The sequence below is a fragment of the Apteryx rowi genome, unplaced genomic scaffold (assembly GCF_003343035.1).
Source record: "Apteryx rowi isolate R43461 unplaced genomic scaffold, aptRow1 scaffold_5, whole genome shotgun sequence".
NCBI classification, from domain to species: domain Eukaryota; kingdom Metazoa; phylum Chordata; class Aves; order Apterygiformes; family Apterygidae; genus Apteryx; species Apteryx rowi.
In genome coordinates, this window is record NW_020450760.1 from 3291064 (window position 1) to 3307745 (window position 16682).

Here is a 16682-nt window from a genome sequence, read left to right on the forward strand (position 1 = left end):
AGTGAAGCCTACCTTTGCAGTGTGTCACCCGGCGCTTCCCTTGTGATTACAGAGACAGAGACAGAAGGGCTAGATAAAGATGTGTTTGAGTACAACAGGCTCACTAAATACCTGCTCTACGGGCGGTCCGGTCGTATTCTGCTGGAGGCTAACCTGTTACTTGACAAAACACTCAGCCATACTCCATTCAGTAGGTTGGGTAATTACAGTCAAAACTCTATTCCTCCAGCTAGTGGCTCTAAATGTTTAGTTCTTTTATTGTTAAAATATTAATTTAGGCTTTATTATGCATCTACATGCTAAAAATAAGTATTAAGAATATCAAGTATACCTTTCTTAGAAATAATCATTAATTTCAGTGAGAATCTTGTCTGGATGAGAATGGTAAAAGTAGTGTCACATATGTTTAACTACTGATCTTTATCTACTGGAAAATGCCAGAACAATAATTATTCCAAATCCCTTGCACCTTGTAAGCACAGGTAAGAAGAAATGTTGCACAACAGAAGTATATGCTGTGTGAATCAGTTTTCTTTCTTCTAAGTATGGCTTAGGAGCTTTGTTGGATGCTGATCCAACAAATGGATGCTGACCCAAGAAATAGAGGTTTTCTACCTTTTCAGTTTAATGTATGATTACTGTTACAGAACCACATATAAAAAGACTCTGATAAATCTGATGTATTGACAGGTTTTTTTACCCTCCATATATACTCAGTCCCTTATTCTGTAATCAGAAAGCTTTTATTTTAGTTATTTTTGGTTTTGCAGAACATAAGCTGTTATGTATACTAATCAGCTTCATATCTTCATTGAGATTGTTTAAAAGTTTGTACAGCTCTAGTGACAAGGCCAAATTCTACTTTCACTTGTATCTGCAATTTGGCTTTTGAAATCTTGTTACAGTGACACAAGCAGGAAAAAATGCAATAACTTTCAAATTAAAGATAGATTTCCAAAACCATAGTTACAAAACATCTTTTTTTTATTTGTAATTTGACAAATTTGATCATTGGGACAAATGTAGAATTCTTTAATAGTATTTTCTTGCTCCCTTTTATGACTAATTTAACATGATAGTGTCACAGCTGGAACTTCACATAGGTTTTAATTATCAAAAACATTAATATTGCTGTGAAAGGAAGATAAATTTGGGGTGGGAAAACACAGCCTTTTCTTCTTTGTCTTCTTTCAAAGAATCCTCACTGTAAAATAAACCCATTGGCCCCATAAAAACTAGAGCAAACTGACCAACTTTTTAAAAAAATATGCCACCAGTTGCCTGTAGGCTTCATGCTTAAAGTCCCCATACCAGTTCTTGGACATCCACAGATAACTGTGATAGCATAATAGAATTTATCTGTTTAAAAATTTTTAAAGTTCCTACCTGCACTGAACATTGGCTCCTTGGGTTTGCTGTGAAAATAATGAAAAAAAAATCAATTTAAAAAAGTTTTATGTGCATACTGTACATGTGAAAGGTAAAAATGGTTTACATAATTTTATAATTCATTTATTTACAAGGTAGATCCTCATGCAGACACAATAAAAGCAGCATACATTGTGGCTCCTTGATGACAAATGCTAAAACCTTTTCTACATTTAATTCCTTTTACATGTTGTGACTACAGATTGTCCTCCACTAACTGCCCAATCTTCTTCTCCTACAGAGTTAGTTCAGTTATAGGAGAATATGGAAACTGGTCATGAGTAGCTGCATGTTTTGGTCTGCAGTCAGTCAATTATATTTGTTACTTTAAAGAGATCTATAACTATAATAAAAAAGGTAGGACTGCATCCTTAACTGTAAAATCTCTATGCACATGTGTGCAGGCTGCTACATCAGTGCACGTGCGGGTGTTTGCTTGCTTCATGGCTTTGTTCTCTCTGGCTTTAAGGAGTTAAAAAAAAAAAAAAGTTTGGTGCTTTTCCTAAGAGTTTACACAAAACATGGAACTGCCTGATTGGTTCTTGGTGGATGGTAGTATTTGACAAAACCCAGAAAGCCTCTGAAAAGCACATATCCATCATTATTAAAAATATTTCTTCTTTCTCAATGGACTACTGCCTGGAAGACTGAAACTAAAGTTGCTTTGTCTTTTTGTCTTAGGAAAACCAGTTGGGAAAACTTGAGGGGAAAACATACCGTGTGCAGAGAAGGAAGAGACAGAAAAGATGAGTAGCAATCTAGATAGCACTGCAATAGTCAGAAAGAAGCAATCTTTTTCAAGAAACACGAGTCATATGTTTTCCTTATCCTTTGTCCCTTTACGATTAAGCTTGAGGAAGTTGTTTCTGGTGAAACTTAAAAGGGGCATGAAGGTATCCATATTAAGCAGTTATTTTTCTTTCAGTTCCATTTTATCTGTATTCAGTAAAATTTTTAAAATATAAGATTACTGTTCTGTGTTTCTTAGTGTGACCCTAGAAGGGATGAAAACCTTATCATTTTAATGGAGGAACGCTGAAGGATAAATCATCCATAGAGCTTTCATCCTGTCTCCACATCAGTCAAAGAGGATAAATAAAGTGTCTTTTCCTAAACAGCAGTGGGCAGATGAGGAGAAGACAAAAAAATTAAATGAAACAGCTGTCCTTTTGCACACAGTATTTCTCAGCATAAAAGAATCTCTCTCTACAAAGAGGTTGATGTAAATAATTTTACACTATTTTCCCTCTACCCTTAATTTGACACTGTTATATCAAGAATAATAAATTTACTTAATGATATATTTACTTAATGATTAACTGAATTCTACTGATCCTGCCCACTGATACAGCATCTTTTCATAATACCAGCCATGAGATAGCCAAGCATCAAAACTCATGTCTCAAGCTGGCCTACATAGGCAATCTCATCTATATAAATAGCATGATGTGTTGCCATTGCTAACACCAGGATTAACTTTTTTTTTTATGAATGAAGATAGTTATAAAAAACAAAAACTTTATGGGATGGAGCAGTAATCAAAAATGCTTCATTATTAGAGACAAAGAACCACTTAGTTCTGAACAGTCCATGATGACTTATTCAAGCTAATGAAGCTAATGTGAAAGGCAGATTCCTGGTGTAATAAAGCACATCATGTTACTTTCTAATTACACAAACCCTAACCACATACACAGCTCAGAGCCCCACAAACCTGAATCACTTTCTGCCTCTCTACCCCTTAAAACGGCTTACTCCTTCTCATAGTGATGGGGAATTGGGACACGCCAAAGTAGTATGGGAGATTATGGTCACCTCCTCACCCCTTCTTCTTAAAGCTTCTTAAAATATCTTTCTATAGCATTATGTTTTTGCACACTAGCCTACCAACTGAAATCAGTCATACCACTCTCTATACTTCAAAAACAATTTCATAATCGCCTTTTTAGATTCCTGACACATGTTCTGCTATACGCTTCATCTAGAGATCAGATACGATGCAAAGAATGATAGGGCTGCGAGTAGTTGGTTAAGTAACACCCTCCTCCTCACTCTTCCACACATACAATTACTTTTAGGGGGACAGTCTTAGCCCCTAGCATACAGAATCATGCGCATTTTTCCTCTGATCCTATGACACACTTTTTAAAAGCAATTTGCACAGCGGCACAACTTCAACAGGAAGCACGAAGCCCACCCTTTCCCAGCCTACTCTAAAGGCACTCTTAAAGGAGGTGAGAGCTGTGGTTTTGAATGCCCTCAGACTGTGGGTGATATAAATCAGGTTCTCTAATTCCTGGGAAAATTCTCTAACCATACAACTATTGTACCAGTAGCAGGACCAACATCACCAGCTCCAGCTAAGGCAGTCTAACACATGCTCTCAATTAGTTCCTCCGGATAATTGCATAGTACTTAAGCATTGCATCACTTGTGCTTCGGACGTCCTCCTTAAGCACAAATTAAGTGATTTCTGATCAATGGTGTAGCCCAACCCTTTGTGGCCCAGCAGCTGCAAAATTACATTACCATTACATTTCTATTAGAATAGTATGAAAACATTAAAAGCGTACTTTTACTACTGTGATAAATTTTAGACTGAAAACAAAGCAATTTTGCAGATGATCATCAGGTAGCTCGTAATGTTTTTATTTCTCAGTTAGTTTGGAAACTATCTTTTCAAGTGTACCGTACAGCTGCTAGAAGTCATATCTTAATTTAAATGAACTACACTAATATCCTCACCTTATTCCTTTAGTAGCTTTGTTACATAAATATAAAATTAATTTCAGAAAATTATCATCTTACACACATAGCAGAAACTCAGGGATACCTTGAAAAAACAGATTTTGCACAGTACTATGTTTGGTTTTTGACAGATATAATTTCCAATGAACAACATATGCAGAATTCATCTTTTGCAGACTTGATGTAAGGAAATTCTTTTGTATAAGATAAAATACATAGAAAAAAGGACACTGCAGGATCATCATATGTTTGCTCAATATTTATTTAGAAACTACAATAAATTTAAAATGAAGTAATGAAATTTCACCCATGGTAGGTGTACTTCCTGCTCATATTCCATAAACTAAAGCCTATCCATCTAGTTATAAAAATCTATAATTTTTAATAGAAAGTTTCCTTTAATGAAATGAAAAATTTGTTCTGTCTATATAAGCTTTTTTGAATGAATGAGGTCACAGTGTAAGACCTAGTTGCCACAATTTGATATGTGCAATAGAGTAGGAAGTTAACATACATGCATAGAAGTAAAAATTCTGTCTTAGGTAAATTCATCAGCTTCAAGAGATCAATACAGAAAACCATAGCTCCTTATTAATGAATTCAGCGACACAATCCAGCTGCCTAAATTATGCACTAGGGCAATGCTCCATAGAATCTGCAGCTTAAACTATAAAAATCTGAAATGTTTAATAAAATAATTTTGTCTGAATTCACACATGCAGTAAGAGATCTAAGAGTCCTAAGTCATCCAATAAGAGATTGTGTTTCCTTTCCAAAATAATGTTTATTTAGCTATTACTTAAGAGTTAATTGCTATGGCAAAAAGTGTTTTGCAATTATATTTCAGTCTTAGAGGAAATTTAAAGTCTAGTTCTAAAAGCTTGCAAAGAAAAAACAAAACTGCATCTATTCAATACCATTGCAGCATTCTCATCTCTGTTCAAAACATATTTGTTTCCAAAACACAAAAGTTATCAGTTGTTTATAATTATTTTACAAAAATTTAGTTTAAAAAAATCATATACTGAGACAAAGTAAAATTTTCAGAAGTGCCAGAAGGCCCAGTGTTGCAGAATTCTGCCAGTTTATAAAAGCTCATGCATATTCATAGAAGCACAACACCAAGAAGGTTTTTGGCTACATTTTTAGTTTGTGCAAATATTTAATTATACCTTCCTTTGATAAAATTTTTATAATCCTTTTTTCTGATTATATTCTTAATTTTTCCATTATTCCTATAATTTGCTAAGTGTCTCACAAAGTTTCATAAACTTTGCATAATTGCTGTTTTGCTTCATAGCTGAAATCTTAAGCAAGGAAACAAACTACCAATAATTTATCATCTATACTTAGGCTGCCCATCAGTTCACAACAACCTCACTCCCTCCCCACATCTCTCAAGGAAAGATGCCAAATGGATAAAAAGAAAGGGAAACAGGAAGGATTTTTGTGCCATAGCATTGTTTCATGAGCAACTCAATGACTCATACAAAGGCAATGATGGACAGATAGAACAGATGAATTGTGTTATTATATGATCCTTCTGTTTCTTATGGTCACAACATCTGCAAGATAGTGAAACAGTATCATCACCTCCAGTTTACATACAGGAAGCTGGAATATGATAGAAATTAAGCGAAATGACCAAGAGCAAAAACTGTCTAGAAAATATGGAAAAGAACCATCTCCAAATATAGTGACTTCGCCACAAAAATCAGTCAATGAATCAGTTGTCCATTCAAGACCATCCTAAGCCTGCTGGAGGAGACATTTTGCTCTTTATACTGTCAGCAGTACAGAGAAAACAGCACTAAAAAACAGAGTACCTTTGTGCTAAGGCAGAAATATGTATCTCTTTATTCCAGTCCTCTGGATACTACTTGCATTTAAGCCTCTTCTTTCATTTCTCATTAATCTGACTTAGTCAACAATGGCAGTGGTTCGAAAATATTATCACATTCCAACTTTTTTTGTTATCTGTCATTTGCCATAGGAATGTTGGGATAATGGCATAAATTCCTACATCTCAGCCACTGCTTCACACACTATCATCTTCAAAAAATAATTTTGGTTAGATACTTGGTGACTTCAAACCATACCTTTATAGGTCACCTATGTATATTTGAATGATAAAAATCTTCACAGTGCTGTATATATACTGTTGGTCTCTAAAGCTATTCTGAGGGGAAAAAAAACAAAAAAAACAAAGCTGCTCTCACAGAAAAAAAGACATATGATCCAGCTAGAAGACAGTATTTCTGCAGTACAGACTGCTACATACAGTTGAGTTAGATTTTTATGGACCCAAAATATACAATTAAAGAAACTGTCAAATAATGGATGGAACTTTTTAATTGTTTAAATCTAATTTTGATCTTTTTGCTCTATTCAAAGCACTTGAACAGTAATTGAATTTGAATATAAAATACCAGACAGTGACCTGGAATGGCTGATAAGCACATCTTTTCTTTTGCCAATTCTGCTAGAAAGTCCAGGTGGTGACACTAACTGTTTAAATCAACTCAGCAAGATTTTCCAGAATTTGCAAGACCTACCTCCAAAGCTATTCTCTGCTCTTTGCACCCACAAAAATCTCTCTTGGTTTGCCTGCCTTCCTCATTACTCACTTCTCTCCTGACCCAAATCACAAGGGACAAGTTAATAACAGAAAATGAAAAGGGAAAACCAGCTCAGATCCTTCTGAAAATCATGTAATCACCACGTAGTTTGGACACACTAATTTTGAAAACAGGGAACAACTTTAGTTACTTTTTTTTTTTCCTTAAACCAATAATTATGTTCAAGATGCATCAGAATAATTAACCATACAATCACAGTGCTCCAAAAATCTAACATGATAAAAATCCAAGAAACAAGAAAAATATTTTAAAATTCCCAAACTATATATAACTATCAGGTATGCAAATCTTTGTATTTGTTAACAAAACAGAGTAAACCCTGCAACTGCCCTATCAAGAGTATATGCCAGGAACTTGAAGACTAAGGCAAACCACCAAGATAATGCAAAAAACATGTTTAAGATTTATGAGCTTTTTTGAGCAATTCAAGATTCTCATGTTGTTCATGGTATAGACATAAAGCAAATCACCTTCATTTAAACTTGAAAAACAGTTTGATTTAAAGTGCTTTAAAATACACTTTTGTCCAACTGGTATAGCTCAGAAAAAACAAAACAAAAAAAACCCAAACAAAACACCTTCAATATCTGCTGAACTAAAGAGACTAATTTCATTGTTAGGGCAGTAGGTATAGACGGGAGATTGATTTTTAAATAACATTACCTTTCACTGTTCTTTTTACCACTCGAGGAACTGCTGGTGGATCCTGTGCGGTTGCGACTCCCCTTGGAGTCCCCGTAGCTTTCCCGCCGACCTCCCGGCGACACCCGCTCAGCTGAACTGGTTCTCTTAACAGTGCTAATGAAAAAGGGATCAAGTTTTACAGCAGTACTTGTAAAAGCACATATTTTTATGACAAACATTTTTTACGAATGTATTAAGTGGAATGCTGACTGGAAAAAGAACTACATCTTCTAAAAGTTGAATTCTTTTTTTCTTTCTTTTTTATTAAATCACACCTTGATTTGGTGAAGAGCCTACATAAGAGTTTTGCTGGGTATCTAGCACAAGAAAGATTAATATACTGCTTTTTTCTTCATCATAAAACAGAACATGGGTTATATCAATATCACAAGGTAGGCTGAAAAATCTACTTTCCAGGTAATAAGACATACTGTTGAGGCAGAATAGTCAAAGGTCACATTTCAAATCTTGAAATACTGCTCCAAACTTCTGGAGCTTTGAATTTTTTTTAATAAGAAGTGAAAGCATGCCACCTGACACTTCCAACCAGACTATGGAGAATGCCTAAAGTAGGTCAAGATTTGAGCACTCCCAAGCTAACCTTATCTCTTCTTTCCAAATCAGTTATGCAGTGCTTCAAAGCTAGTGTTAACACACCCCCAAGTGAAATTCATGGAGAGCTGGCCTGCAATTTTTCACTAGCTTGTCAAAAACGTGCGCTTCCTACTTAGATGTATGAGTGGACTAGATTCCCCACATTCCCTGATGGGGTGTTTCCTCAGAGGCTTAAATCTTCCCTTTCCCTCACACTCCTCGCCCCCCTCCTGCAAGGGTACCCATCAGGAAGATCTTGGGCGACTTTACGGCACCCCTTAACCATCCAGCTCCCTCCAATGGGAAAAGATGAGCCGAACACAGTTTTAAGGAGCAGGTAAAGAGAAGCTTCCACCACACCAGGCCTGTGCTGTTTTCCCTCTTCCAGAGAACCAAGAGGAAAAGGTCGCTTTTCCGGTAACATTCCCACAGCTCCCTGTGGCAGCTCTCTTGCCCCAGGTCCCCTGAGCACCAACAATTGCTTGGAAGGTCACACCAACACCCATGCAACCCTCCCCAAATCCCAAACGCAACCTCTCCAACCCCAAAACTTCAGTTCTTTCTATGCCTACTCCTTCACGCCCCAGCCTCATCCCAGCTGTTGCTATTCCCCTCTCCACCCAGCTCCCCCTGCCCCTCTGAACACCCCCGCGGGCAGGAGCCCTGCGACGGCCCGGTTACTGCCAGGCTCATCGCGCCAGGCCTCTGCGAGCGCTACGCCGAGCCCCGGGATGCTCCTATCAACCCACCGCCTACAAACTATCCCTACCACATTACCTTAGCCAGCAACTCAGAATTTGTCCTATTTTTGTGTGGTGTTAAAAAAAAAAAAAGACAGGCATTGACTCTTCAATCAATGCCTTCAATTCAAATGATTAAGCTGAAATTAAGGATATTGCTTTTGTGGAGAGACTGATGCAAGAGGCACAAGCAGCATGCTAAGTCACACACAGGGACAGAAAGAAAGAAGTTCCTAGGAGAAGGGAAGTGGCAGCAAGAAGAATTTAATTCTGTCTTCACTTCAGAAAACAGTGTTTCCTAAACTGGCCTAAGATTCTCCAAGTCATCTCAAAGGACAAATGCATTAAGAAAACTTTTCCAATAAATTAAATAGCATACTGTTAATATTTAAATGTTCCCTGCCTCTCATAACATCATCCAATTTAATATTACTACAATTAAAGAATAAAGCTCTGATACTGAAAATGTTTACGCCACACAAAATACTTCTATTAGCATGAGTCCTTCCACTACATTATACATACCACTGCATAAACCTCCTGTCTGCATGATTTTGCAGGGTCTAATCGTTATTTTTGCTTCTTTTCTTTGACCAGGAAAAGATGATGCAATATTAGCACACATCAAAAATTAATGAAGGAAACCACCAAATCTTTCTAATGTTAGAAAAACTGTAAGTTACAAAAGCAATTTCAATATAATTTTAATGTTGCTTATGGTTTCATTTTCATAGCTATCAACATTCAAAAGACAAACTAATGGATAAAAACAAATGGGACAGAAGCCTAAAAGTGTAACTCTATCTTCTTTCTGAAAAATGAAGTCCCATTTCACAGTGTCAAAACTACTTTTACTGCAATGGAACAAGACCAAAATTTTTTAAAACTTTTTTGGCTTATGTCCATTCGTGCTTAAACTAATTAGCAATGCCATCTTCTGAGAAGTTTTATTTTAAATGTCCAACAGAAAACCCAAAATACCCAGTGACCAGTATTAGCAGGTAGTCTAGAAAAAAAGTTTATAGCAACACAAGTGTATGAACTCAATTTTGGTGTATACACTTTTTGGTAGTGGTGGTAAACACCATTATTTATATTTGTGGCTACAGTAGATACACTGTAGAAGAGGAATTTAAAACAAGTAGTGAGTAGATCACAGAAAATATACATCTAATTTAAAGTGTTCTAAGAGTATAACCGCATTCCAGAATTTGGTTTTCCATATTAACTATATGATAGGACGGCATTTTCAATTATTTAAAAGGCTAACATTTGGTAATGCTATTTTTAGCTTGTTTAAGAAAGCAGTGTGGCCTAATGAACTATCCCCATAATAAAAATGATGTTAGCATGAGAAAAATCATGATACCATAACTGGAATTATTATTATTTAAATTTTGTAAGGCATTAAAGTATATCAATGATGATGATGAGTTTTAAAAATATACTTCTGGAAATATTAAAGATTGTAATAATTTTTACAGTTAGGTTCTACAATGTTAATGCTACTACTAAAACAGTCGCTTACTATGTGTTGAACCAAAATAGAAAGGAAAAACAACTGAGCTTCAACACTACAAAGCTATTAAGGATCCCTCACCTTAGAGCAGGCTTTTTCAGTTTGCATGCATTGAGAAGATTCACAGACCTGCTTATCCAGATTGAGAGGTGCATAAACAAAGCAGAATAAAAAGTGAATGCAACAATAAAATGTGGAAATAAGACATTAAAAACAAACTTACATTAAAAGACATATAATTGCATGCATTCAAGATATGAAGTAACGTGCAAGAGTAAACACCATAGTGTTTATTGACACTCAGTCAGATGTTTGATCATTTCAAACCATACATTTAAGAACATCAATGTATCTTTGAATGACAAAAATCTTAGCAATGCTCTGTATACACTGACCATTTCTAAAGCTACTTGGAAAAAAAAAAAAATTAAAGAGGCTATCTGAGGAAACAAGACAGATGATCCAGCTAGAAGACAAAAGACTATTAACAAAGCAACAGTAAGCACAAGAAAAGAAATCCTCATATATATACATACATATACCACTGCATAGCATGAATGTTTCAGATGGTTGCATTACTGAATTGTGGTGAGCAAATCTGGCCAAAAATCAAAAAAAAAACAAAACAACACCTTAATTACCAAAATTTTTTGGGGAAAAAGAAAAGCTTCTTAATAAAATGAATTAAAAAATAGTGCACAATCCTCCTAGACATTAACTGACGATAATAATATTTTGAAACTTGTCTAGCACTCTGACCCTCATTTAATTCAATTAGAATAAATTCAAGAACACTATATGACTTTAATTTCATTATGCCTTTGAGCAAAGTGCACTAATAACTTTAATTGTTGGAGATATAGTAAAGTAGAATAATGGTTTTGCCACTTAAAGTTCAATGGAGAGAGATTTTTTAATTTATATCCCTTTTCTTCTAACACATTATTCTTGCGAGTCAAGTGCTAAATAGAAGACTTAATTGAAGGTTTGATACCGAGTTTGTGTGTGTGCCAGTTACAAATCATTGTTGCCCCCAGAACAGAATGTAGAACATTAATTCCAGGAGACTGAACAATCTCCTAGGGGCCATGTGTTTAGAGTTTAATATGATAAATTCCTGGTCTTCTAAAGTATTTCATTCTCCCCACAAACAAAGCTTTCTATAATGTTCTCTTTGTTCCAGCTTCTTCCTTTTGATCTCCATTCTCAGAGTTTTGCACCATTGTAATATTTTACAATCTGCTCAAGAAGAAAGAATGACTGATTGTCCTCTTTTGCAAGACAACATATAGGCCAGCCTGCAGTCCGCATCAGCATCCCTACTGGGAGAGGTACTGTTTGCATTCTCCTCCCTTACATTTTTTCCTTTTTCCTTCAACTGCTGGAAACAAAGCTATCCTCGATCAGCCATAAAAATCTAGATTTTAATTGGGAACACAAAACATTACTACTGTGCACTGGACAAATTCCAAACACAAACTTAATGTTAAGCAGCAAACCAAGCCACATTACATCTGAAAGGAAGAGTGCAGGGGGAAGGGAAACTTCTGTTCATGATACACAAAGCTCATCCTATTCTGAATGAGGATTTCAAATAATTGTTCTATGCACAAAGTTTGGAATGATAATATGGCAGTATTCAAAAAGCTGGTACCAAATACTCAGCCTAATTCCTGACTTCTACTGCCTAAAAGTACTAAATATATTAAATTCAAAATCAAATCATGAGCAAAGGCTTTTTGTTTAAAAAACAAATGAACAAACAAACAAACAAACAAAAACCTTTAAAACAGTTTCCAAATGCAAGCAAATCTTGATTATCAGTGTCAGGTGGTTAATCAGCCTATTACTAAACCATATTGGTTCTGCATTCGCCAGCTTGCATCTGGAAGCAGCATAGCTGTGTTCACATGGCCCTGCATCATGTGAACACAACAGCGCATGTTGGTGCTGAACCAGAATTTCTGATTCCAGCATCAACAGCATCGCCGGGTTTTCTGTCTTGCATTGCATTATTACCGTACACATTTATAATCTAATCGACTTATAGTTTTTATTTGCACTTTTGCTCTATTCGGGTTACTTCGTTCCTTCCTTACCTTGGGTAATTGGGCATTGACCATACGAGGTCTGAATACCGAAGGGGGTTAGTGCCCTCAATTCTAATTAAAGTCAGAGTCAGGTGAGGTTACTCAGCACTTTGCAAGATCTGGTTCTAATTAATACATTAGCCCTTCTAACAGTCTGGTGCTATCCCATGATGCACGCTTTACAGATGGAAAACCAATATGCATGGAGGTTAAGTGATTTGCATAAGGTCATTGAGAGAGTATGTGGCAGAACTTGAATAAAAGCCTGCTAGTTCCACTATTTCAGCCTCAAGACTTTTTTATTACCTCCAATTCTATATTCCTGCCAGAAGTCATTTCCATTTCAAATATTAAATGGGAAATCAGAAAATGTAGTGAACTCTGAACCGCATCTTCTTGGTAAGCCAGCAAAGGGGACAAGCAGTATACCAACCTGCAGGTTCAAATGAGTTAACCAACACATTTAAATACAGCTATTGTATAAAATGAGATTGTGTGTGTAGATGTATCAGTAAGTACACATATTTCTAAGCAGTGGAATGTATAGATGCACACTTGATTCCTGTGGAGATTATTTGCATATATTTATATAAATATGTATTGCAAGCAGTTTGAATGGACAGACTGATGCTGTTTCAATTGACTGTCATACACTTCCTAACGAAAATTGTGAAAGTGTCAGAGAATGAAGAAATCAGAAGTTATTTATTTGTAATCTTGGGGGTTTTTTATCATCACATTGAGTAAAACAGTTAGAAGGGACTCCATTGACTTAAATCTTTGTGTTTTTTTGAAAATAAGGTCACAGGTCAGAAGAACAAAAACCTGAAGAAGGTATTTTCTACTATAGTAATCCTAACAGATACTTGTAATTATCAATTGCAAAATACTTTTTTTTAAATTTTTACTTCAATTTTGCACCTGTATTGCATAGGAAAAGTGTTAAGAGTTTGTAAATATTTAAGTTGTCATTAAGTTTTAAAACATCTATGAACATTTAATACCATTTAGAGGTGTTATGCCACATAAAATATTTTGGACTACTAGAATACTTGCTTTACAAAGTAGCAAATATTTTGGTATCGGTCTATAGGAAAAGCATTATAATGACATGACTGTTTTAGCAGAAATCAGAACTAAAAAAATGGGAACTAAAGAACAGTTATTTAAAACTGCACACCATCTATAAACAGGTCAACACTAAGTGAAGCTTCTTAGCACAAACAGACAAGTTCTACCACTTGAAACTATTTTATCTTGCTGATGTGTTTCCATTACTGTTATATGCATACACACCCACAGTTCTCGAATGTAAAAAGATCCAATATAAATACAAAGTATGAATGGATATAATGAATTCATATTAATGAATATTCATCATAATGATTTCATATACTTGACTATTTGCAAGCTATTTGGAACACTTAATGAATCATCTCTGAATACTGAACTGTTTGAATACTGTTCATTTGGAATATGATTTATGATAAATAGAAGAAACTCTATCCATTATTTTAAGATTCATTATCAAAAGCTATTAAAAGCAGAGAATAATTTACAATAGAAAAAAAGATTCACAGTAACTCAGTGGTGAAGTCATTAACAACCCACTTTATTCCTCTCAAAGTATATTTATATGGAAGGCACAGAAATATACTTTAATATAATTTAATAAAGAAATTAAAAAATAAAAATACAAACAACAACAAACACAGTATTTTAAGAGTCTTTGAAGGAAACAATATTTGCTCGTATTTTCACTACTCATTTAAAGAATGCCTTAAGAAAAGGTTTGCCAGGACTCCATATCACCTAGATTTATAACTACTTTTTTCAGGACATGAAATAACCCTACTCTTCCTAACTTTAAGGGAGCTACTCTTAGTAAGTGTCCATCTATAACAGCAAAATTGCCCATGCTTACTATTTCTTTTCCAAAACTGAATATACATTTTTATACTACATATTTAAAGCACCTTCAGTCTAGCCCCTTTACATCAAAGAGAAGGGATGGAACATGATAAAAGGACTTTAAAGTCCATATCTGGAGGAAGACTTTTCTTGTACAGGAACCAAGACAGTCACAAAACTCTCCCTAAGAACTTTCCCATTAGCACTGAGGGTATCCAGAAAGGAGGTGGGTGAGGAGAAGGGCTGCAGGAGGTCCCTCATCCTCAGGGATCCTGAGCTATGATAATGCCTATAGGCTGCAGGAAACATCTGATGGGCACCTGAATTATGTTTAAGACTCTCAGAATGGAGAAACCACAACTGTGATCTTAACCTGGATTCGATCCACCCTACTCTGGGTGGAAAGTCCTATGCTGAACCTCAGAGAGAGAGCGAGATAACAGAATCATACCCTTTGTACACAGGTGAAGGGTGCCAACACTTGTGCTTTCTCTTTTATTTTGTAACTACCATGTGAAACTCGCTGTTTTATTGGTGGTAAAAAAATAATTTGTAAAGAATAAATTTCTGTAAAAATTCAGCATAAACGAAATAGTTCTCCCTTTTAAACACTAATAAATTTTCTTTTTAAATGGCAGGTTTTCTCAGCCACCTTCAAAATTCTGATAACATTATAACCATTTATATGGTATTTACCTTCCTTCTCTTATCTTAAGGGCTGATTCAGCCAAACCTGCCAAACCTGCAGCTGCGGTGAGCCCCAGCTCATAGGAGCCCAGTTCCATTTGCATGAGGTTGAAACAATCAGAGTGTTTTCCAGTTTTAATCCTGCATGGTATAGCTTCTTTACAGTAACAAAAACTGGAGTCTTCTGGAAAATCAGTCCCCTTCAAAACAGTAAAAACTAGTGGCAAATCCTGAGTCACCATCTCCCGTTTAAGGAGAAATCCTGCTTACAAAACAAGCATCAGATCTTAGTGGGTTAATACTCTCATCTCCACAGCTTGCCTTCCTCAGAACTGACAGCATCATCACTACAAAAAGCTGAGGATGACACACAGCAAAGGAAATGTAAAAGAAAACACACACAATATTTTATTATCTTTTACAGGCAAATAGTACAGCAGATAAGCACCACCATAACTGTCACATGTAACTTGAACTTGCTCCACCCAACCCATTACATTCTTTATAGCCTAGATGTATAATAAATAAAACATGCACATATGTAGCCCACTTAAATATATATATACACACACACACGCATGCACAAACACACACACAAGAAGAACTGAGATTGTTCAGTACTTTTTAAGGGACTTAAATACATGTTAACCGTAAGATATCTAAAAAGGGATGTTTTCACTTGCATAAATATGTACTAAACACAGAATTTTCCTTCCTGAGAATGTTTTCTATTAGCTATTAAAAGAACCTTTGCACTACTTTTCATATCATTTTGTGCAATAACAGAGTAGAAATGCTTTATTCTCTATATGCTAGACTGTATTAACAAGAAACTAACACAGAAACCAGTAGACCAACCACTGTGTATTTTTTCAATATTTACTGAAATAAACTTAATTTTGATTAATCAAAGCAAGGAAGTTTAAAATCTCTTCGAATAACATTCATCTTTTCTTTCTGAACTAAATATTTAGATCATTACTTTGAAAGTGAGAAAAACTGCACAGCTAAAAGTTTAATAAAGGAGATACACTATTTTCTCAATTCACAATAATAATGTTTCTAACATATGCGCACCTTTTTGCTGCTGGTGATACAGTTTCCTTCCTGGTTCCTGATGGCGAAGGTAAAGAGCCACTTGGTTTCTTTGGTAACACAGTTCCATTATTAACAGTAGTCCTTAAAGGCAGTGTTTGTACCAGTGGTCTTGCTGTAAAACAAGCAGACAATGAAATTACGGTTTTCATTTTTCTTTTTTCCTCTTTTTAAGGATACAACATTACAACATTTAAAAATACCTCTGCAGCAAGCCCCTTGTGTTTCACTATTGCCAAATTCCACTAAAGATGAGGCCTTTAGTGTGTAGGCAAATTATTTTTATTTATAATGATACCAACCAGGTTATCTGCATACTGCTTAAGCATCCAATTTTATAACCTGTTCTCGTCTGTAAAACTCTGTTCTAGCTCAGTGAGCTTACTGGTAAGAGCAAAGACAGCTGCTGTCACCAAAAAACATCCTGTACCCCTAAAAGAATATCTGTGTATTGCCCATCTGGACAGCATTCAGAAAAAAGCTAGAAATGAAGGCAGGTAGCCACCCGAGATACTCCTACTCCTTACCTCTCAATGCTCTGGCACAT

General features: G+C 35.5%; 1 protein-coding gene across 12 annotated transcripts in view; it reads right to left on the reverse strand.

The window, feature by feature from the left end:
• Positions 1 to 16682, reverse strand: part of EML1 (echinoderm microtubule associated protein like 1) — a 129301-nt gene that overhangs the window by 34454 nt on the left and 78165 nt on the right. For 10 of the 12 annotated variants that reach the window (XM_026079295.1, XM_026079300.1, XM_026079299.1 and 7 more), the window contains 4 exons: positions 16118 to 16250; positions 7479 to 7613; positions 1387 to 1415; positions 13 to 39 (listed from right to left, as the gene is read on the reverse strand). In XM_026079295.1, the coding sequence (XP_025935080.1) occupies positions 13 to 39; positions 1387 to 1415; positions 7479 to 7613; positions 16118 to 16250 (324 nt within the window). The remainder of the gene's footprint in view (positions 1 to 12; positions 40 to 1386; positions 1416 to 7478; positions 7614 to 16117; positions 16251 to 16682) is intronic. The other 2 variants (XM_026079296.1, XM_026079307.1) reach the window with 1 other exon arrangement.